Source organism: Motacilla alba, chromosome 21 (genome assembly GCF_015832195.1).
Source record: "Motacilla alba alba isolate MOTALB_02 chromosome 21, Motacilla_alba_V1.0_pri, whole genome shotgun sequence".
Taxonomy (NCBI): domain Eukaryota; kingdom Metazoa; phylum Chordata; class Aves; order Passeriformes; family Motacillidae; genus Motacilla; species Motacilla alba.
In genome coordinates this window covers 6,491,230-6,513,450 of record NC_052036.1, presented here as the reverse complement: position 1 = coordinate 6,513,450, position 22,221 = coordinate 6,491,230, and the positions used below count along the sequence as shown (strand labels likewise).

The 22,221-nt window shown below is 57.4% G+C and overlaps 2 protein-coding genes across 2 annotated transcripts in view; both read right to left on the bottom strand.

Annotated features, from left to right (window-relative positions):
* Positions 1–400: 400 nt before the first annotated feature.
* On the bottom strand, positions 401–7,161 carry KLHDC7A (kelch domain containing 7A). Its single transcript, XM_038160081.1, has one exon. The coding sequence runs from the start codon at positions 3,109–3,111 to the stop codon at positions 502–504; it is 2,610 nt and encodes an 869-aa protein (XP_038016009.1). The 5' UTR covers positions 3,112–7,161; the 3' UTR covers positions 401–501.
* Positions 7,162–7,640: 479 nt separating this feature from the next.
* Positions 7,641–22,221, bottom strand: part of IGSF21 (immunoglobin superfamily member 21) — a 38,639-nt gene continuing 24,058 nt past the window's right edge. The window contains exons 3-10 of the mRNA XM_038159979.1: positions 19,286–19,407; positions 13,546–13,664; positions 12,958–13,073; positions 12,118–12,565; positions 9,517–9,602; positions 8,699–8,891; positions 8,567–8,605; positions 7,641–7,891 (exon numbers count right to left, since the gene is read on the bottom strand). Of these exons, the coding sequence (XP_038015907.1) occupies positions 7,818–7,891; positions 8,567–8,605; positions 8,699–8,891; positions 9,517–9,602; positions 12,118–12,565; positions 12,958–13,073; positions 13,546–13,664; positions 19,286–19,407 (1,197 nt within the window). The 3' untranslated portion in view covers positions 7,641–7,817. The remainder of the gene's footprint in view (positions 7,892–8,566; positions 8,606–8,698; positions 8,892–9,516; positions 9,603–12,117; positions 12,566–12,957; positions 13,074–13,545; positions 13,665–19,285; positions 19,408–22,221) is intronic.

Sequence of the window (22,221 nt, the reverse complement as noted above, 5' to 3'; positions counted from 1 at the left end):
CGGCAGCGCCCGAGGGTTTGACCCCTTCCTCCAGCCCGGGCAGCGGGGAAGAGGCCGGATCCAAGGGTTTGACCCCTTCGTCCAGCCCGGGCAGCGGGGAAGAGGCCGGATCCAAGGGTTTGATCCCTTCCTCCAGCCCGGGCAGCGGGGAAAGGCCGGATCCAAGGGTTTGATCCCTTCCTCCAGCCCGGGCAGTGGGAAGAGGTCGGATCCAAGGGTTTGATCCCTTCCTCCAGCCCGGGCAGTGGGAAAAAGAGGCCAAGGGGATCCCTTCCTCCAAGGGATTTGATCCCTTCCTCCAGCCCGGGCAGTGGGAAGAGGCCGGATCCAAGGGTTTGATCCCTTCTTCCAGCCCGGGCAGCGGGGAAGAGGCCGGATCCAAGGGTTTGATCCCTTCCTCCAGCCCGGGCAGTGGGAAAAAGTCGGGTCCACGGAGAGCTTGGATAGCACAGCTCGGGCTGGGAGCTCTTTCTCTGGCTGCCCCCGCTCCTTGGGGACCCCTCAGGGCCGGGGTGGCTCCGTGCCCCCCTCGGGCAGCACCAGGACCGCGGGCAGGAGGCTCCCGTGGGGCTCCGGGAAGGGTCGCAGCTCCTTGGTCCCGAAGCGCGGCGAGGCGGGGTCGGCCAGGAAGCGGAGGTGGAAGCCGCGGCCGAGGCAGTGGACGAGGCCGCGCAGGGCGGCGCAGCGCAGCCCGGCCGGCTCGGGCAGGGGGTGGCTGCCGCAGCGGTACCACAGCCTGGCGCTGGCGCTGCACCGCGACACGGCCACCTCGGCGCCGCCGGCGCCGCGCCGCAGCTGGAAGCGGTACAGGAACCCGTGGGCGCTCACCAGCTCGGCCGTCCTGTCCTTGTCGCCGACGGCCGGGCTGGCGGCCCAGCTGTCCCCGCGGGCGTCGTAGCGCAGCAGCAGCGAGCGCAGGGTGCCGCCGGTGATGTAAATGTCCCCGTCGCAGGCGGTGGCCGCGTGGGCCGCGGCGAAGGTGTCCCTGGGCAGGGCGGCGGCGAAGGCCCAGCGGTCGCGCCGGGGGTCGTAGCGCTCCACGGTGGCCAAGCACTCGCCCCCGATGGCGTAGAGGTGGCCGTCCAGGGCCACCAGCTGGCAGTGCGGCCGCGGCTGGCTCAGGGGACAGACGTCGCGCCAGCTGTCGCCCAGGGGGTCGTAGCAGAGCACGCGGCGCGAGGGGCTCCGCGCCCGGCCCGCGCCCTCCCAGCCGGGCACCACGAACAGGTAATTGAACAGGGGGCACACGGCGCAGCCCCGCCCGGCCACCTCGGCCGGCAGCTGGCACAGCTGGCACCAGCGGTCCCCGTCCTCGTCGTAGTAGCAGAGGCGGCCGCGGCGGTGGCCGGGCTCGGCCGGGGGGACGTCGGCCACCACCAGGCGCGGCCGCCCGCGGCTCCGGAGCGCCGGCAGCAGCTCCCGCTCGCCGGCGTTGAGGCGGCCGTAGATGGCCGGGGAGCGCAGCACCTGCAGGAGGTGGGCGCTCATCACCCGGAGCGCGGCGTCCTGCAGGGCCCGCAGCCGCTGCGCCTTGGCCGCCCGCAGGACCTCGGAGCAGTTCCCCAGGTGCACCTGGCCGGGCGGGCACACCGCGGATGGCTCGGCACCCGCAGCTGGAGCCCCACCGGGCAGCGGGAGCTGGGGGGCCACCCCCGGGGTGCTGCTCTTCCAGCCGGGAGAAGGTGGCTCGGGGGGGCTCTCCGTGCCCTCCCGTGGAGCTGAGGCGGTGTCGGGATCAGGAATTTCCGAAGCTGGATTCTCCCGCTGGGTTCCGGAGCTCCGCGGCTCTGCCTGGCCGCGCTCCCCGTGGCGCTGGGATGTCCCCGCAGGGACGAAGGGCAGGGACGTCCGCCTGGACACCGCCTCGGAGGTGGACTGCACGAAGTAGTCGTAGACTTTGCCCCGCAGGCCAGGCCTGGGCGGGCTGTCCCTGTCCTTGTCCTGGCGCTCCGGGATGAAGTTCTCCTCCACCTGGATCTTGGCCACCGAGGAGAAGCAGTAGGAAGTGTCCGAGCTCGCCTCGCTCGCCGTCAGCAGCAGCCCCAGGCTGGAGGTGACGCTGAGGGTCCGGACTGTCCCCGTGCTGCCCTCCCTGCTCCTCCCTGCTCCAGCCGGATCCCGCTCCGTGCTCTGGGCGCATCCGTCCCCCTCTGTCCGGGCATCGGGAATCCCTGGGGAACGCCCGGAGCTCGGGGCGGCTGCGTCCCTCCCTGCGGGGCTGCCCCGGGCTCCGGCCGCGGCCCCGGGGTCGTGAGAGCCCAGGTCACTTCCCAGCTCGACTCCTGCCTTGCTTCCAAGATCGCTTCCCAGCAAAATTCCCGGCTCATCTCCCAGCAAAATTTCTGCCTTGCTTCTCAGCTCACTTCCCAGCTTGCTTTCTGGTTCACTTCCCAGCTCACTTCCCAGCTCAATTCCTGCCTTACTTTCCAGCTTGCTTCCCGGTTCGCTTCCCAGCTCGATTCCTGACTTAATTCCCAATTTACTTCCCAGCTTGTTTCTCAGCTCGTTTGCCTGCTCACTTCCCGACTCATTTCCTGGCTTCGTTATCAATTTGCTTCCTGGCTCACTTCCTGGCTTTCTTCCTGGATTGTTTCCCGGCTTGGTTCCCAGCCTGCTTCCCGACTCGCTTCCTGGCTGACTTGCCAGCTCTTTTCCCGGCTCGCTTCCCCTCCTGCTCCCGGGATCACTCCCCAGCTCAGCCCCTGCTTCACTTTCTGATTCAATTCCCAACTTCCATCCCGGTTTCCTTCCCAGCTCCCTTTCCATCCTGGCCGGACCGAGCGGGGCTTTCCTGGGAATCCGCTCCGAACCCCCCTCCTCTCCTTCCTCCTCCTCATTGCTTGGGAAGCTCTGCTCCCCCCGGAGAGCCTCGTGCTGCATCCCGGGGCCGTTCCCAGATTTGTGCCCCCCATCCCTCCTCCTCCTCCTCAGAGCCCCATCCCCATCCCGGTTTTCCCGCTGCTCTCCCGGCGGGGTTTTTCCCGGGGGAGGCGAGCGGTTCCTACAAAACCTGAAGGCCAGGGACAGGAGCAGCAGCGCGGCCGCCGACAGGAGCAGCTTCCCGGGCAGCTGCATGTCCGAGTGCCAGGCCGGGGGCACCCGCTGGGGCATTTTTCCATGCGGGAATGCCGAGGAGGCGATTAATGATTTGCCGGGAGAGGCCGGAGCGCGGCGGGCTGGGACAAGGTGACTTTGAGCGGGCAGAGCTGGCAGGAGGCTTCCGGAGGAGCCGCGGGTGTTTGGGATGGGCTGGGCTCCAGGGAAAGGTGCAGCCCAGGGCCGGCTCTGTTGGCCTGGGAAACGGAGAAAGAGGCTCCGGGAAGGGCACGAGGCAGGAAAAACATCCCGGGGAGCCGCTGCTCCTCTGTGGTGTTTTAAAAAGGGTCACGCAATGAAAAAAGAGGAAAAAGGGAAAAGTTGTTGTGCCCGGCGAAGGCTGCTCATCCCTCGGTGCTCCCGGAAAAGGGAGGGAGCGGCAGCGGAGCCCTTTGGGCTGGTGCCGAGCAGCTGCTCCGCGGCACGGCCGGGGGACGAATTCAGCGGCTGATTCAGTGATTAATTAATTCAGTGATTAATTAATTCAGCGGCCCCCGTTTGCCGCGCGCTGCCTAAGGAGGGCTGACGGGAGAGAGCCCCGGAGCCTGTGGGGTCGCTCGGAGGCCGCCGTGGGAGTGGCGGGGAAGGAGGAGCGGGTGGAAAAGGAGCTGGGGGCGTCGGGAAGGGGGAAAATCCGGGAGCTGGGCAGGGAATCGGGGCTGGGGTTCAGCTGTGGGCACGAGGAGAGGAGTGAAGGAAGGAATAAAGGCAGGGAGAAATTCGGGACGGGAGGGGGTGGGAGTTGTCATTCCTGAGGGATGCTGCAGGGATCGGAGTCACCGCGGGGAAACTGAGGCACGGCAGGGCTGCGTTCTGCCCCCGGGAAGGTGCTGGTGGTGGATCTGCTCCTGGCCTGGATTCCGAAGATTTCGGGCAATTCTCGTTCCCAAGACAACAAAAGCGGGACCAGGGTGGGGGGAAGGCGGGAGCCGGGGGAATGGCAGCGCTGCCGAGGGAGCGCAGCTCAGAGGGATCCGAGCCAGGGGAGCACCCGAGAGAGGCGGAAAAGAACGAGGGAGCAAAGAGCCAAACGGGGGCGGGTGGAAGCTCCTGTTTTCACTCAGGGACCCGCTCCCTGCTGGCTCCATCCCAGCCCGGTGGGATTTTCCTCAGGGATGAGCTCGGGGGATGTGGGGGCGGCTGCGGTGGGAGGGGGCCTCGCCAGGGCTCTCCAGTGGGAGGTGGGAGCTCAGGAATTCATTCCCGGTGTCCTGAACTTCCCAAACCTCATCCCACCGGCCTCTTCCCGAGATTTTGGGATGGGATGGAACATCTGAACTCCCTCGGGGCAGATTCTCCACCTTCCCTGGCACCCCTGAGTGTTGAGGTGTCCCCCTGCCCAGGCTGGGATGCTGAAATTCCCGGGAAGGCTGAAATTCCCGTGGTGCAGGGGATAGGGCTGGGTCCCCTGACCCTCTAGCTGGAGGATCGTGTCCTAAGCACTGAGAGTGTTTTTATATCCCTGAAGAGGATGGAAAAGGAGCACAGGAATGACCCCCCCGGATGGTTTGGCACTCGGGGATCCCTGTGCGCATCCCTGCTGGGAACACGGATCCACCAATGGAGGATATTTAGGATATTTTATTTAGGATTAATTTAGGGTATTGAGGAATTTAGGCTATTTAAGGGAATGTTTGGGATGCTGTCCCCTTGTGCAGGGAAATGCAGCGCAGGGGAGCTTGGGGGAACGAAGCTATTTCGCTTAAAAGCTGGGTTTTGGAGCACGGGTGATTTCATGCATCCAAAACAGCGCCAGCCAAGCCCACCCAGCCTCCCCTCCATCCTGCGGGGGACAGAGCCCCAAAATCCATCCCGGGGGCGCTCGATTTGGCCAAAACCTTGGGAAAAGGGGAATTTCTCCTGCCTGGAAGGCCGGGCGGTGCCGGAGCTGAGGGAGGAAGGCCGCGTGTGGAGTCTGGGCACGCGTTCCAGGGCTCAGCTAATTGGGAAAGGGTCTGGCAGCCGCGACCTCCCGGGCCCTTCACCGCTCCTGCCGGGGCTTTCATCCCGCGGCTGGATCTACAAAGATCCCGGCGCTTGGGAGCCGGGGAGGAGGAGGATGAATTATTCATGGGCTCGGCAGCCCCGTGACCCCAGCCGGCAATGAGGGGGGAGGCGGGGGAGGCGCCGAGCGAAGCTCCCGCTGACTTTCCTGCAGGGCCGGAGCACCCCCGGTTCCTGCTATCCCAAAGAATCCACGGGTTCCGCTGGATAAACCCCGTTTATCCCTGCCTGCGGTGTGAGGGGAGCGGGAGAAGCAGCGCTGACGTCTCGGCGCTTGTGACTCTAATTGAGCGTAATTGCCTCTTCCCAATCTGCTCGAACCTGTTTCAAAGTCCCCTGGAATTCGGGAACGTCGATAACGCCGCTCCTTTGGGGTTTTCGGCTGCCGTCAGCCCCTCGCGAAGGCGCTGCGGTTTCGGTGGTTTTTTTCCGAGCTAATCAGATCTCCTCGGAAGGCTGTCAGGAGCGGATCTGTCAGCTCTCATCAATAATGGAACAACCTGAGCCGCTCCTTTCCCCTCCAGCCTCCTCCCGCATTATTCACTGCCGGCGCCTCGAACAGCGGGATCGGGATGGGGGAAAGGGGGAATCGGGGTCCTCTGGATTGCCTGCAGGGAGAGATGGGGAGGGGAAGGTGGGTCCAGCGCAGCCCGGATGGTTCTGCTGATGGGATGGAATCCTTTTGTGTGCCTCGTTTTGGCAGGAATTCAGGAAAACAGGCGGCAGCTCTGCCCCAAAATGGGGAGAAACCCCCAGATCCCCTCACTCATCTAGACAGATTCTTCTAGTGCTGGCCCTCGGCAGGTCCCAGCCTTTGGCAGATCCATCCACGCCAGGAGATCCATCCCTTTTCCCAGGGGTTCTTTCCAGAGCATCCCGAATTGGGGTGGGCTTGGGATGCGGGCCCACCCAGCCCGGCGTTCCTGTCCCAGCCGCTGCCTGGGGACATCCCAGCGCTGCCGGGGTGGCACCGAGCGGAGCTGGTGGTGGCCCCGCGGCTGGAATTGCTCCTCGTTTCCACGGGAATGCTCCTCATTTCCACGGTTCTGGGCTAAACCCGCCACATTTGCATTTAAATGGAGCTTCGGGCGGCTGGAAATGCTCGCTTTTGCGAGCGGGGAGGCCTAATGGCTGTTTAATCCTGGTGGTTGTTTAATTAGGGTGGGATGAGGCCGCTGGAGCGGCTCCGATCCGTGAGGAAGGCCAGAAGGATCCACGGGAGGGGCTCTCCAGAGCGTGGGGGGAAACTGAGGCAGAGAGAATTCCTGAAGAGACTGTGCTTCCTCTGAAAAAAACCGAAGATTTTCTTCTTGTCCGTGGGGTGGAAGCACAGATCCGATGGGATCGGGATGTTTGGATGCCATTCCTTCGGGGTGGAAGCAGAGCTGCCGATCCTCCCACACATCCCAGCCGCTCCTGATGCGACTGCTCCCAGTCCGAAGGGTAAAACTCTGGGATTTTGAATGGGAAGGAGCTCTGGAGATGCCGTGGGTTCGTTCAGCTCCTCCGAGGCTGGGAAAGCAGCGAGGTTGGCAGCGGAGCGGGGACGGGCTGGAATCTGCTTAATAATAATTAATCATCACGGTGATAATGATGCTTAGCGCTCGTGCGGGGCTTTGGGAAGATGAGGCGCCACACGGCTGCCAAATAATCCTCCAGGATTACGAGTTCCCGGAGGAAAAGGCTTGGGAGCGTCCCATGCTCGGGATCCTTTCCCCTCGGGACATCCCGGCCCACAGCCGGGCGCTCCACAATGAGGAAAAGCTGCCTGGAAAACCTCCAGGACCGGGGCAGAGCCGCCTGGGTTTTGCCAGGAGCCGTCGTGCGGCGGGATTGACGCCATCCCGGGATGGGGCACGGCGGGAATGGCCGGGTCCAGCCGGTCCAGCCCGTTTCCATGGGGACAGCTGGCCGCGAGGGGCCCGGCGCCGACGGGACACGCTGCCCGCTCAAGTGTGAGCGCTGACATTTGGGGTCGGGAGCCGCCTGTCACTTGTCATTCCTCAGCCAGCCCGGGACGAGCGGCGCGCGCGGGCCCTGGCTCCCAGCGCAGCCGGAATCCCACCGGATAAAGCCAGTGATCCACGGCTTTGGGCTCCCGGCCTCGGCAGGGCTGGGGACGTGTGCCGGTCCTTGCCCCGGGGACCCAAGGCCTGGAGCATCTCGAGGCGGTGGGAATGCTGCACGTGGGATTTTCCAGGGAAAATTTGGTCCTTGGATCCTCAAATTCTCCTGCTCCCCCTTCCAAGACCTTGCAAAGCCCCTAAGACGGAGCTGGGAACCCTTAGGCAGTGCTGGAACTGCAAGATGGTGCTGGGAACCACAAGACAGAGCTGGGAACCCCGACACGGAGCTGGGAACCTCAAGATGGAGCTGGGAACCTCAAGATGGAGCTGGGAACCACGACACACAATTGGGAATCCCAAGATGGTGCTGGGAACCACGACACACAATTGGGAATCCCAAGATGGTGCTGGGAACCCCGAGATGGAGCTGGGAATCCCAGCACAGGTAAAACATGAATTACGACCTTCTCCCAGAAGAGGTTTTCCTTTTTCCCTTTAATTCAATCGTCTGAGGAAGCCAAGACACGGAAAGAGACCGAGACTGTCGAGAGTATAGAAAAAAAAAGAGCGGGAGACCCGATGGCTGGAGGCGGGAATGCCGGGAGGAGCCGGACACAGAGGCAGAGAGGAGGAGGAAGAGGAGGTGAAGCTTCACGTGAGCTCCAGGATCACTGTCAGGGTGAGCGCCAAAACGAATCTGAAGCCGCAGTGGCCGGGAAGTGAACCTGGAGAGGAGGAAAAAGGGATCAGGAGTTCATGGAGGCACATCCCAACGCTGGGGTTCAGAGCAGGACGGGGGCACCGCTGGTTAGGAGGGAATCCCACCCCCACCAAAACGTGGCCCTGGGGTTGGGTGGGGTTGGGTGGAGATGAGGGACGGGGTGGGAGCATCCGCAGGGTCCCTTTTGGTGCTAGGATGCTCCTGAGGACACAGGAGAGGGCTGGAATGAGAAGAGACGGGAAAGGACATGGAATGAGGCAAGGAGAGATGGGAAAGGGCTGGGAATGAGGCAAGGAGAGATGGGAAAGGACATGGAATGAGGCAAGGAGAGGTGGGAAAGGACATGGAATGAGGCAAGGAGAGATGGGAAAGGGCTGGGAATGAGGCAAGGACAGGTGGGAAAGGGCTTGGAGAGGGGTAGTGATGGGCAAGGGTTTGGAATGAGGCAAGGAGAGATGGGAAAGGGCTGGGAATGAGGCAAGGGCAGATCAGAAAGGGCTTGGGATGAGTCAAGGAAGGATGGGCAAGAGCTTGGGACAAGGCAAGGAGAGATGGGCGAGGGCTCCGAGTGAGACAAGGGGAGGTGGCCCAGGGCCGGGGCAAGGCCAGGCCCTCTCCCCATGGCCCTTCCATCCCCGAGCACCTCCATGGAAATCCCAGTGCCACCAGCTCCGCTCACCGTTGGAGTCTTCTGGTCCTCTGGGAATATTCGGATTTTCTAATGGGAAACAAAGAGCAGAGAGACAATTTTAGGGGGGAGGAGCCGCGTGGGGACCTGCGGAGTCACGGCGGGGCCGCGGTGTGGCCGTACCGAAGACGATGAGGCGGGTGTGGGTGTCGGTGGAGCCCAGCGGGTTCTGGGCGGTGCAGCGGTACATGGAGCCGTTGAGCTCGGCCGGGACCCGCTCCAGCACCAGCTCCTTCCCGTCGTGCTCCGCGCTGCCGTCCAGGAGCCGGCTCCCCACGCGCGTCCACGTGAACAGCGGCTCCGGGAACACCTCGTTCTGCGGGGAGAGGGGCGGGGTCGGAGGGGAGTGGGATGAGCAAAGCTGGAGATGAAATCATCACATCGGGCTTGGCGGCTTGGGGTTGGGCTTGGGGGTGGTTTAGGATTGAGTTTGAGCTTGAGTTCGTGTCTGGGTTTGGGTTTTGGATTTGAATTTGGGTTTAGGTTTGAGTTTGAGCTTGAGTTTGGATCTGGGTCTGGATTTGGGTCCGGGTCTGGGTCTGAGTCTGGGTTTGTGTTTGAGTCTGACTTTGGGTCTGAGCTTGAGTTTAGGTCTGAGTTTGGGTTTGGGTCTGGGTCTAAGTCTGGGTTTGGATTTGGGTTTGGATTTGAATATGGTCTGGGTCTGAGTCTGGGTTTAGGTTTGAGTTTGGGTCAGAAAGGACCTTTAAGCTCCTCCCATCCCACCCCATGCCATGGGCAGGGACACCTTCCACTGTCCCAGCTTGCTCCAAGCCCCACCCAACCTGTCCCTGGACCCTTCCAGGGTGGAACAGCCACAACTTTGGCCAACCCATCCCAACATAGGGACCCTGATGCCACCAAGGCCACCAAGCCAAGGCCGCATCCACATCCTTGGATCAAGGCTGTCCGTTGGCCTCTGTGGCCGTGGGAATGCTGACCTGGAAGCCCTGCACCAGGATCCGCACGGTGTCCCCCACGCGCGCCCTCGTCGGGGTCATCGTGATCTTCGGACCCTTGGGAGCAACTGCGGGGGAAGGGGACAGGAGGAGCCGTCAGCGCCGCGCGACATTCCCGGTGCCGGGGCTGCCCTTGGAGGGGTTAACGAGGCTTTGATGGATGATCCCGGTGAGGGGTGGCAGCCCGGGGGTGACAGCTCCGTGACTGATGGCCGGGCTGAGTGACACCGGAATGACGGATGGACAGGGAGGGAAGGACCCCCCGGGCGGGAGAACGGGAGAAGTGCGAGGCTGATGGATGGCTGGGATGGGATGGGATGGATTGATGGGAAGGAGTTATTTCCCAACCAAGCTCTTCCCTGCTTGGAAAAAAAGGCCAAGAAGGATCAGGTTGGTTTGAAGCCAGGGAGATGGACACCTCAGAGGAGCATTCCCAAAAATGTGGCCTTGGTGAGGCTCACCCAGGTGCCTTTAGCACAGGAGACAACCCCAAAGCCTGGCTGGCACAAAATCCCAAAGAAAGCATGGAAAAAAATGGGAATGCCTTTTCTCATGCCAGACTAGGGATGCTCCTCCACTGGGATGGAGGGACACCACACAGGGTCTGCTCCTGCTCCACCTGGGGCTGTGTGGATGTCCCTGCTGGGCCAGAAGTGGGATGGGGCGTCCCAGGAGCTTCCTGGACTTTTATGGAAGGAGAAGGGGAAATGGGCAGGAGTGAGGTTGCTTTTTGGATCTGTCACCTTTGGCCATCCAAGCTTTGTCATGGATGGGACAAAACGGACCTGGATGTGACCCCAGCAGGACACAGAGGGATGAAGAGCCACCGGAGAGCTGTGGTGGAGGACACTGGAAGCCCTTGGGATGGCCATCCCTGCCCTGGGATGCTCTGCCTGGACACCCTGAGACCATGGACGGCTCTTTCCATGTGGGATGTGGCCCTCTGGAGCAGGACCAGGTGGGATGCACTGAAGGTGATCCCACCACGCCCTGATTGGGACCAAAAGGCAGCTTTTGGGTTGGTGTTGGGTTCAATGCAGCCTTTATTGGGAATGCCGTCTCTTTTATTGGGAACCCGTATTTTATATGTACCCGTAGTGGGTGTTTATAGTATGGATGTAGGGAAAAGCTTAAGGAGATCTGCTTGGATGGTTCCCAAAAAACTGGAGTGGATGGGTGCCCAAGGAGCTGCAGGGACACCTCTGGGGACAAGGAGAGCCCTGGATTTGGGGGGGGACAATGTGGGCTGAGCGTTGCCAGTCCAGGTCTTGGACCTCCTGGGCAAGAGCAGCAAAGCCACGAGGTCTTTACCTTGGATCTAAACCCAAAGAGCTCCAGGAAGTGGGAAAATGCAGGATTTCTGTGCGTTTTGGATGCTAGTGAAGAGATTTAACGCGAAGATGTCGGGAAGCCAAGGAGAAGCTCTCCAGGAGATGATGAGGAGCCAAGTGCTCCACTTGGCCTGGAGCTAAGCCCAGGCTGCTCCACCTGGCTGGAAGCTGGGAGAGCCTTTCCAGAGGAGTGTCCTGAGGCTGGAAAACCCCTTGGAGAGCCCAGCCTCTTCCAGCAGGAGCCAGGAGAGTGGAGGGGGGCCCCAGGGAGGGTGAGAGGTGATGAAGGACCTGTGGATCCCAGGAGCTTCTGCACTTCCAGGGTCCTGGGAATGTGGGGAGCCAAATTCCTTGGCTTCAGTCTCACCAACCTGTCACAGCTCCATGGGCAGGAGCCAGCTCAGGAATTCCCTCCCTGGCGATTCCTACTGGGATGAGCTTTGTGGTGGCCAGTAAGCATCATGGGACATGCTCGTATCTCCTGGGATTGGGATGGAGCTGACAGCTCCAGCCTCAGCTCCAACACCCTCTTCCTGCTCATCATCACACAGATTCCCCAAAAATCCTTTTTTATCCCAGGAAACCCCACCCTAAACACTGCCCTTGGCTGGAGGGCCACAAACACCTGGAAAATCTCTTCTTCTGCCTGATGGACATCCCAGATTCCCTCCTCTCATCACAAGTTTTGTGGAGCCTTGGCATCACCACCTCTATCCCAATGGAGCCCCACGGGATCCCAGAAGAAAAGGAAAAGGACAAAAGGAGAGAGAAAATGGGTGCAAGGAAAGCAAAACATGCGGAATTAAAACAAAAAACAAAATCCTGTGGAAAAGCCCAGAAAAATGGGGGGGGAAAGCACCAAAAAAAGATAAAAAAAAGAAGCAAAAAAAAAAAGCCAAAAATAAAAAAAAATTGGAGAAAAAAAAATTCAAAACCCCAAAAATTTAGAGGAAAGTAAAGAAACAAAAAGGAAAAAGCAAGAAAAAATGGAAAACAGGGCAAAAATAGTGAAAAAAAAACCCCCCTGAAATACCAAAAAATGGGTGGAAAAGGCAAAAAATGGGAGGGAAAGGCCAAAAATCTGAGAGAAAGGCAAAAAAATGGAGAGAAAAGCCAAAAAATGTAGAGAAATTAAAAAAAAATAAAAGAGAAAAGCCAAAAAATGGAAAAAGTGAAAAAAAAAGAGAAAAAATCCCACAAAATGGACAAAAGTGCCTAAAACCCAGGAAAAGCCCCAAATCCCTTGGCTTACCTAGCGTGACCTCAGACTGCATGGGCATGGAGAGCGCCGGGTGCTTGACCTCGCAGCTGAAGAGAGCCTCGTTGTCGATTTGGGGGTTCAGGGTCCACGTGAGGGTGGCCCGGGCCTCGACGGTGCCGTCGCTGACGGGCGCGTGCGTGTGCCGGAAGTAATAGATGGGCTCGGCCATGTGCACCCAGCGTGGGAATTCCCGGCTCACAACCGTCTCGGGAATGCTTTCCGTCACCGAATCCCGCTCGGCCGCCAGCCCGCGCGGCGGATCCGCCGTGGCAAAGGGGTTTCCCATTCCCAGCTCGCCGTCGGCCGCCAGGGATTTCGGCACCTTGGTGTCGTCCAGGTCGCGGTGCAGGAGGCTCCGGGGGGCCCAGCTGCTGGCGCCGGCCGGCGGCTCCGGCAGCGGGGTGGCCTCGATGGGCTCCCCGTCCCGCTTGAAGTACACCTGGAGGGGACAAAGGGGACAATGAGTGCGCCAGGGGTGTCCGCAGCATCCCTTTGGATGGAACCCGCGGTCCTTTTCCCACTCCCAAAGCCCGCAGGTGTGGTTCCTTCTCTCCCAAATCCTGAAGGTTTGGTTCATTCCCTGCTCCCCAATCCCAAAGATTTGGTTTGTTCCCTGCTCCCAAATCCCAAAGGTCTGGTTGGTTCCCTGCTCCTGAATCCCAAATGTTTGGTCCTTTCCCCACTCCCAAATCCCACGGTCTCCATGGAAAGATGGGATGTGGGGAGCGGGTTTGGCCTGATGGAAGAGCACAAGGATCTGGTGGATTTTACAGAGGAGGTGTTGGGTTATTCCATGTGCCAGGGGGAGGGATGATCCCGTCGGGAGCTCACCAGCGGCGCGGGCTTCCCGCCGGACACCACGCACACCAGGGTGAAGTTCTGCGCCTGGTAGCGGCTGAAGGGAGCCGGGGTGTCTGCGGCCAGCACCGAGATGGACGTTGGGGGAGCTGCAGGGGCAGAGCCAGGAGGTCAGCGTGGAGTCCTCAGCAACCCCCATCCCATCCTTATCCTTCATCCTCATCCTCATCCTCATTATCCCCATCCCCATCCTCATCCTCGTTCCCATTCCCATGCCCATTCCACGCTCACATCCCCGTCCCCACCCTCAATCCATCCCCTGTCCTAATCCCTGTCCCTATCCCTATCTGTGTCCCATCCCCATCTTCACATCCATTCCCATACCCATGGGAATCCTCATCCCTCTCCCCACACCATCCTTACCCTCATCCCCATCCCTGTCCTTGTCCCTCTCCCATTCCCTATCCCTGTCCTTGTCCATGTCCCTGTCCTCATCCCCATCCCATCCCATCCCCACCCCCATTCCTACCCCCGAGGATGGCAGAACGATCCCAATCCCTGCTGTTCCCACACCCTGAGACCCCGCAGTGGTTTTCCCTCGATCCCAATCCCGGAGCTCACCCATCACATTCAGGAACACATTCCCAGAGGCCAGGACCACCTTCTCCCGCGTGGCTCGGTCGTAGATCCCCACGTGGCACTCGTAGGGACCGTTGTCCGAAATCCGGACCTCGGGAAGGCTGCGGAGGAGGGACGGCGCTCACCACTCCATCCCCACCCCGTTTTCCCGTGGGATTCATCGGTCGGCACCCGGATAGCATGGCGTTGGACAGGGATCAATAAACTCCTAATAACTCCAAAGGCTGCGGGAGGAGCTCGGGAACGCTTTAGCAGCCGGAGTTCCCCGGCACTGACAGCTCCTCCGAGGGGAAGGAATTGTGTTACTGGAAGGAGACGTGGATGGAGCACAAATCCATGGCCACAGACATCGCCTGCCCACGGATGCCAATGGAAAACCTTGACACTGGCCCTGCCAGGCCACCCCGGCACAGCCACTCCCGAATTCCCAGTGAACCTGGAGCACTCATCAACCCACCTTTTATCCGGAGGGTTTAAATAGAAAAACGGGAAAGGAGGAGCTGTGCCAAAGGATCCATGCTGCTGGAGCTGGGAATGCTTAGGAAGCTGCACAGGCATCACTTGGCTGATGGGCAGCATCCCGGCCCCCTGGCCAGCAGCATCCCACCTTTTTGGCCCTCAGCATCCCACTTTTCTGATCCCCAGAATCTTGCCTTTCTAATCCTCACCATCCCACCCTTGTGGTCCTCAGCATCCCACAGTTCTGATCCTCACCACCCCACCTTTGTGGTCCTCTCCATCCTCCCCTTTCTGCTCCTCAGCATCCCACAGTTCTGATCCCCCAAATCCCACTTTTCCAGTCCTCAGCATCCCACCTTGTTGATACTCAGAATCCCACTTTTCTGGTCCTCAGCATCCCACTTTTCCGTTGAGCAGCACCATCCCACCTCTCCAGCCGGCACCATCCCATCCCATCCCACAGTGCCAGCTGGCACCATCCCTCCTTCCCAGATGGCAGCACCATCCCGCCTCTCCAGCTGGGAGCATCCTGCCTTTCCAACCCATATCCCATCCCGCCTCTCCAGCTGGGAGCATCCTGCCTTTCCAACCCATATCCCATCCCGCCTCTCCAGCTGGGAGCATTCCTCCCTGCTCGTCTGTGACTTCCTACCTCCCTGGCCGGAAGCATCATCCCAACTTCTCCAGCTGGAAACATCCCACATTTCCAGTTGGCAGCACTATCCCACCTCACTGGATGGCGGCATCCCACCTCTCTAGCAGGAAGCATCCCACCTTTCCAGTCGGAGGCATTATCCCACCTCACTGGATGGTGGTGTCCCACCTTTCCAGTTGGCATCATCCCACCTCACCACCTGGGAACATCCGGCCTTTCCGATCGGAAGCATTATCCCACCTCTCCAGCTGGAAACATCCCACCTTTCCAGTCAGGACCATTATCCCACCCCAACATCCAGAAGCCTCATCCTGCTTTTCCAGCAACATTCCACCTTTCCAGCTGGCACAGCCATCCCTCCGTGGTGGAGAAGAGCATCCCAGCACCATCCCATCTCCTGGCTGGCAGCATTCCCTCTTCCAGGAGATCCATTCCACCTCCTGGCTGGCAGCATTCCCTCTTCCAGGAGATCCATCCCACCTCGTGGCTGGCAGCATTCCCTCTTCCAGGAGATCCATCCCACCTCCTGGCTGGCAGCATTCCCTCTTCCAGGAGATCCATCCCACCTTCCGGCTGGCAGCATTCCCTCTTCCAGGAGATCCATCGCTCCTCTCTGCCAGCCTCATCCCACCTCACCCATCCCATGTGCATGGGAGCGATTCCCTCCCGGAGCACCCGGTTAAAAATCCCACTCGGGGGAATTTTCCCTTCCAGGGGGATTCCAGCTCCGCTTTTCCCTTCTCTCAGCCCCTGGCTGCTTTCCCGCTCCAGGGATTCCCTGGAAGTGAACAATCCCTCCTTTCCATGGATACAACGCTTCCAACCGAGCCCCCGCCATCTGTTCCAGGCTCCGATTAACCACGCACGGATCGGGAATCTCCCGTTAGCAGCACTTCCGAGCGGCTCCGATCCCGCTCCAGCCCCTTTGGATTTGCACACGGATTTTGGGGCCCGGCTGGCTCCGTTTGGAATTCCCAAGAATGGGAGACAGGGAACAACTGGCCCTGGAAAGGCAAACACTCCCAGGCATGTCCTGGAATTGGAAATACGGGGGGAAAAGGGATTTGGGAATTCCTAATAAGGGTGGGATTTTAATCAAGGGAAAGGAAAGAAAACCAGGATTGGAGGGATTGGACCTCTCCCAGCTTCGCTCTTCACGGCACGGAGCCGGGATGGAAAGAGGCGGCGCCGGAGCCCCTGGGCCGCTCTGATAAAGTCGGGAAAACCCTGATAAGGAGCGGGAAAAGGCTGATAAGGCTGGCTCCACTCGGGAAAATGCTGATAAGGAGCGGGAAAAGGCTGATAAGGAACCAGGAAAATGCAGATGTGGCCGGCTTCTCCCGGGATAAAGTTCTCTGGGACGGTTCCTCCTGGGATAGCCCTGATCATGAGCGGGAAAACGCTGATAAAGCTGGCTTCACCCGGGAAAAAGCTGATAAGGACGGTTCCGCCCGGGAAAACGCTGATAAGAAACCGGGAAAACGCAGATGTGGCCGGCTTCTCCCGGGATAATGCTCCCGTGACGGTTCCGCCCGGCAAAGTGCTGATAAGAACCGGGATAATGCTGATAAGGACCGGGATAGCACCGATAAGGACTGGGATAGCGCCGATAAGGGTGGCTCCTCCTGGATAAAGCTCCTTGGGATGGCTCCAGCTGTGCAGAACCACGGCGAAGATTCCCAAAAAACAGAGAGAATAAATAGATGGGAAAAGAAAGGGAGAATGAACAGGAGCAAAAACCTGGATCAGGAAATGCTTCCTCCATCTCCAAACCCTTCCCAGGCTTGCCCCCAATTATTTGGGAGAGCCCAAAATCCAGCGGGACCTTCCCAAAAAATTCCAATGACTGGGAAAACCAGCTCTGGGAATGATCTCCTCCACAGGCTGGCTCCTGTTTTCCTTGGAAAAAAAAGGCCATGCCATGAAAACCCTTTTCCTGCCGACATCTCTCAGCTCCACACCCGATTTCCCGGACATTCCTGAGGCTTTCAAGTGCCTTGTACTGGGGCGGGGGAATTTTCTGCTCCCAAATTCCATTTGTTCTACAACATGTGGAGAAAGGGAGGAAAACAGAGAGCTGGAGCCAGGAAAATGGGAGCTTTTCCTTGTCGGGTCTGGGAAATATTCCATGAGCAAGGAATGGCTGTTTCCTTGTTCTCCTTCTCCAGGGATGCTTCTGATCCCCCATTCGTGAGCAGGGAATGTTTGGTCCTTGTTTCTGCTCCTGGATTCTCCCAGTCCCTCATTCCATGGAATGTTTGATCCTTGTTTCTGCTCCTGGATTCTCCCAGTCCCTCATTCCATAGAATGTTTGAATCCTTGTTCCTACCCCAGGATTCTCCCAGTCCCTCATTCCATGGAATGTTTGATCCTTGCTCCTGATCCCTCATTCCACGCACGGGGAATGTTTGAGTCCTTAACCCATGAATTCCTTCTGTGGGCACAGGGAATGTTTTAATCCAGTTTAATTCCCTGATTTTCCCATCTGGAGGCAAGTGACGGCCAAATCCCGAGGGATGCACTGGATTTACAGCTGGATTTACGGCTCCCAAGTCAGGGATGTGAAATTCCTGCCTGGAGCTGCCAAAACCTTCTCCACACAGGAATCAGGAATGTGTTCCACATCCGAGGAGCAGCTCCGTGGATGCATGGAAATGAAAGTAGGGATGGAGCAACTCTGGACCATCTCCAGAGCATCTCAAAAATCCCTGGAGCATCCCTTGAGGATCCCTGGAGCATCTCCAGAGCATCCCCTGAGCAGCCTCTGAGTAACCCTTGAGTATCCCAAGCATCATCTGACTCCTCTGAGTAACCTTGGAGTACCTCCTGACCTACCTGAACATCCACGTGAGCATCCCGAGCTACTCCTGATCATCCCTGGAGCATCCTCTGAGTAACCCCTGAGTGTCCTGAGCATCCCCCGACTCTCCTGAGTATCCTCTGAGTAACACCTGAGTGTCCTGAGCATCCCCCGACTCTCCTGAGTATCCTCTGAGTGACCCCATGAGTGTCCTGAGCATCCCCTGACTCTCCTGAGCATCCTCTGAGTAACCCCTGAGTGTCCTGAGCATCCCCCGACTCTCCTGAGTATCCTCTGAGTAACCCCTGAGTGTCCTGAGCATCCCCCCACTCTCCTGAGTATCCTCTGAGTAACCCCATGAGTGTCCTGAGCATCCCCTGACTCTCCTGAGCATCCTCTGAGTAACCCCTGAGTGTCCTGAGCATCCCCCGACTCTCCTGAGTATCCTCTGAGTAACCCCTGAGTGTCCTGAGCATCCCCCCACTCTCCTGAGTATCCTCTGAGTGACCCCATGAGTGTCCTGAGCATCCCCTGACTCTCCTGAGCATCCTCTGAGTAACCCCTGAGTGTCCTGAGCATCCCCCGACTCTCCTGAGTATCCTCTGAGTAACCCCTGAGTGTCCTGAGCATCCCCCCACTCTCCTGAGTATCCTCTGAGTAACCCCTGAGTGTCCTGAGCATCCCCTGACTCTCCTGAGTATCCTCTGAGTAACCCCTGAGTGTCCTGAGCATCCCCCGACTCTCCTGAGTATCCTCTGAGTAACCCTGCGGTGACTCCTGCTCCGCATGAACATCCCCACGAGCATCCCGAGCTTCTCCTGAACATCCCTGGAGTATCTTCTGAGTGATCCCTGAGTATCCTCTGAGTGACCCCCGGGCACCCTGAGCATTCCCAGAGCATTCCCAGAGCATTCCTGGAGTACTCCCTGAGCATCTCCTGACCCCTCTGAGCATCCCAAACTCCTCCTGAGCCTCTCTGGAGCAGGGCCTGAGGATCCTCCTCATCCATCTCATAATATTCCCTCCCCAGGCCCGTTTTCCCACCCTTTTCCCATCTAAATCCACATTCATTCCCACGCAGCCGCGCTTTTCCTTAAGGATAAAAAACAACTCCAAACGTAGGAGAAAAAAACAGGGAGAAAACCCCCCAAAAAATCCCGAATTCCAAAGGGCTGGGAAGAATTTCCCACTCCCCACCAGCTCATCCCATGGGATGAGCCAGGCCCAGCCCTTCCCAGGCCATTCCGAATATTTCCAGGTGGGAAAACCTCCTGTGACTGGAGGAAATCCCGGGTTTTCTTACCCCCCATGCCGGGAAAAACGAGCTGGGAAAATTGGCTCAGGAAATTCTCCTTTCCCGAGGAAACGAGGCCGGTGAGAAACTGGCAGGAGGACAAGTCTCATCCCAGCTTTTCCCTTGGATGAAGCCTCTCCTGACCTTTTTTCCAAGCTCCAGGGTCGGTTTCAGAGCAGCGGGAGTGGAGGAGGTGTGGAATCAGGAATAAACCCGGAACTCTGGAAGTGATTCCCACTTGGAATAAAAGCAAGGAGGCGCTCCCGTGCCTGTTTTACAAATAACTATGGATCTGTTTTCCCCAGTTTTCCCAAGCTTTGGATTTCTCTGCCCATTCTCACCTCTTTAAAATCCCCATTTTCCCCACCTTTTCCTTGAGAATCAGCAGGAAAACGGGAACACCCCTCGGATGGGGCGCGGGTTCTGCTGGGATCCTTTCAACGGGGCCAAAAATAGGGAGGAAAAAAAATTCCTGAAAATTTGCATTACTAAATAAAAGGGAGAAAGGGCTCACCGCACGGTGGATTGGTAAACGAGGTCTTCCCGCTTCCGGTAGTTTTCCATCTGGGAAAAGTTGGTGGAAAACATGGCATCAAAGGTGAAGATCTTCTGCTTGATGGTGCCGCCGTCAGTGACCTGCAGGAAACAACGCCAGCGTCCCAAATCTGGGAATTCTGGGCCCTGTTTGGAATATTTCTAAGGGTTTTCATTCTGAGAATGTGAATAAGTTGATTTCTATTTGAATAGATTTGTTTAAATTTGAATGTATTCATTTAGATTTTAATAGATTTATTTACATTTTAGCATATGTTTTATATTTTGGTATTTATTTACATTTGAATAAATTTATTTGAATTTTAATCTGTATTATGTGCTGTAAATACATTTATTTTAATATTTTACGTGGCCCATTTAAATACTTACATCAGAATTTTGTTTTTGTTTTAATTTTAATTTTTGTTTTTATTATATCATGATTTCCATATTTATCCATAGAATCCCAGCGTCTTCCCTCTTGGAATTTATGGATTTATGATGCCCCTGCTGAGATGAAATCGAAATCCATGTTTTCCATCCTGTTATTCCATTTTCCAGCTGGGAATTGTCATTTTAAAATGGAAAGTCACTTTTTTTAGGACTCTATTCCCTGTGCCTCCCAACGCCTCTGGAATTATCTTCCCTGCTTTTGAGGAGTTTTAGTGGAAAAATACGGAGAAAAATAGGAATTTTGGGGCTAAACTAGCTTCCAGCAGAGAGTGAAAATTCCCATTTTTTAAAATAAACCAGGAACAGCGAAGACTTTGGGATTTAATCCTCAAATCCAACATTTCCCAAGGGCAAAACCCAACGTCCCCACCCCAGACTTGGCCAACATTCCGCCGTTATTCCCCATTTCCTCTTTTCCCGTCTTTTTTATGGCAAAAAGTGGCAGAAAAGGAGGGAAAAAAATCCATCACTAAAAAACCTCTCCCAGTTCATTATCCCAGGCTGAGGCTTTTATGGGATAGAAATTCCACCCGGCACAGATGTGGGATAAAGAAAAGCTGGGAAAATGACGGGAGTTGTAAATCTCTGGCCTCAAGAAGTTTCCAGGGAAGTTTCCAAGGATTTTTCCAGACTTTTCTTTGGGTTTGAGGAGAAACCTGGGAGCTGCTCCGGGATGGAGAAGGGATCCAAATCCAAAGGGATTTTAGGGATTCTTTTAGGCTGGGAAGCGCCAGGAATGGTGGAGGTGGCGCCCGTGGATTGGGAATTTGCAGCCTTGGGATTTTCCAAGCTCCTCTGGAGAGATGCGGGCCCAAATCCCACCCCATCCAAGGGGACCTGGGATCACCCTCTGGGAACCCTCACATTCCCTGAGCTTCCACTCCTGAGGGAATTCCAGGAAAAGGCCCACCAGGAATTCTCTCTCTCCAGGGATCAGCCCTAATTCCAGCCTTTTATCCAGGCCGGGGGGAATTTTTTGGGAGGAGAAGCTCCATGGGAATTCACAGCCCAACGCTTCCCACTGGGAATCAAAAAAGGAGGATAAGTGGGCAGCATCCCACGGTTCCCATCCCAATGGATGTCTCCACAGCCAGGAATTTTGGGAAAAGAGGCAGGAGCACATTCTGGGCGCTGCTTCCTGAATTATTTGTAAATCCCAGGAAAAATCCCATTCCCGACAAAACTCCCGCTTGCCGCCTTCCCCTCCACAGTGACCCGAACAAATCCCAAAATCCATTAAAGTGAACATTTGCTGTTCCCAAATTCCAGTAAAATCTCTGGAGCCTCCCATCAGGATGCCCAAAGGACCCAAAATCATCGGGAAGTGATGGATGTGGGATGAGGGGAGTGGCTGGAAAGGGTCGGAACTGGGATCGGATCCAGGCTCCGTGTCCCGAGGACAGATCGATGGATTCCCTTTCTCCAAGCAAATGGAAATGGCTCTGGAAAGAGGGAAAATTCCCTGGAGCAGCTGCAGCGCTCCCGGTGTTTGGGGGGAAGAGAGGGGGTGCAGAGCTCACGTCAGAGCCCGGGAAGAACTCGTTACCCTGGAAAACTCCAGATTTAGGATTTTCCTGCCCATAACCTGGAGAATCAACCAGGAAAACTCTTTATCCTGGAAAGCTCCCGGTTTAGGATTTCCTGCCCATTCCTTGGAGAATCACAACATTGGGAAAAACTCTTTATCCTGGAAAACTCCAGATTTAGGATTTTCCTGCCCATTCCCTGGAGAATTTACTGGGAAAAATTCATTATCCTGGAAAACTCCTGGTTTCACTTTTTCCTGCTCATTCCCTGGAGAACCGACTGGGAAAAACCTGCTATCCTGGAAAACTCCTGGTTTCACTTTTTCCTGCTCATTCCCTGGAGAACCGACTGGGAAAAACCCGCTATCCTGGAAAACTCCCGGTTTAGGTTTTTTCCTGAGTCCCTCACCCATTCCCCAGAGATCACAACCAATGGGAAAAGCTTGTTATACCGGAAAACTCTGGATTTAGGTTTTTCCCGTACTCCAGGGATATACATGGAGCAATTCCCAGGGTTCCCATACTCCAGGGATATACATGGAGCAATTCCCAGGGCCCTGCTCCCAGCAATTCCAGCTCCAGTTCATTCCCTTCCACCTAATTACCCTGAGCGCCAAACTCTAATTAATGGGGGCAGAGCTCTGTGGGCTCCCCTCCATTCCCAGCCTTCATTCCCGGACATCCCAGGAATCCCGCACAGCACCGGGGAACGGTGCCTGGCCCAGGTCTGACAGCCCAGATCCACCACACCCCGTCTGCACTTCCCAAATTCCCATGTTCCGAGCCCGGCCCAACCCAGCTGCGCTTCCCTTCCCGCTGCATGGAGCCAGATTGGAGCATCCAAGGATTTTCCTTTCCTCTCCTGCTTCCCTGGTTTTTTCCTGAGCTCAATTGGGAAAAGAAGTCATTTTCCCGGTTCCCATCCTGGCACCGACCA

Excerpts from the sequence above, each read along its gene's own strand:
- KLHDC7A (XM_038160081.1), bottom strand. The coding sequence starts at position 3,111 with ATGCCCCAGCGGGTGCCCCCGGCCTGGCACTCGGACATGCAGCTGCCC.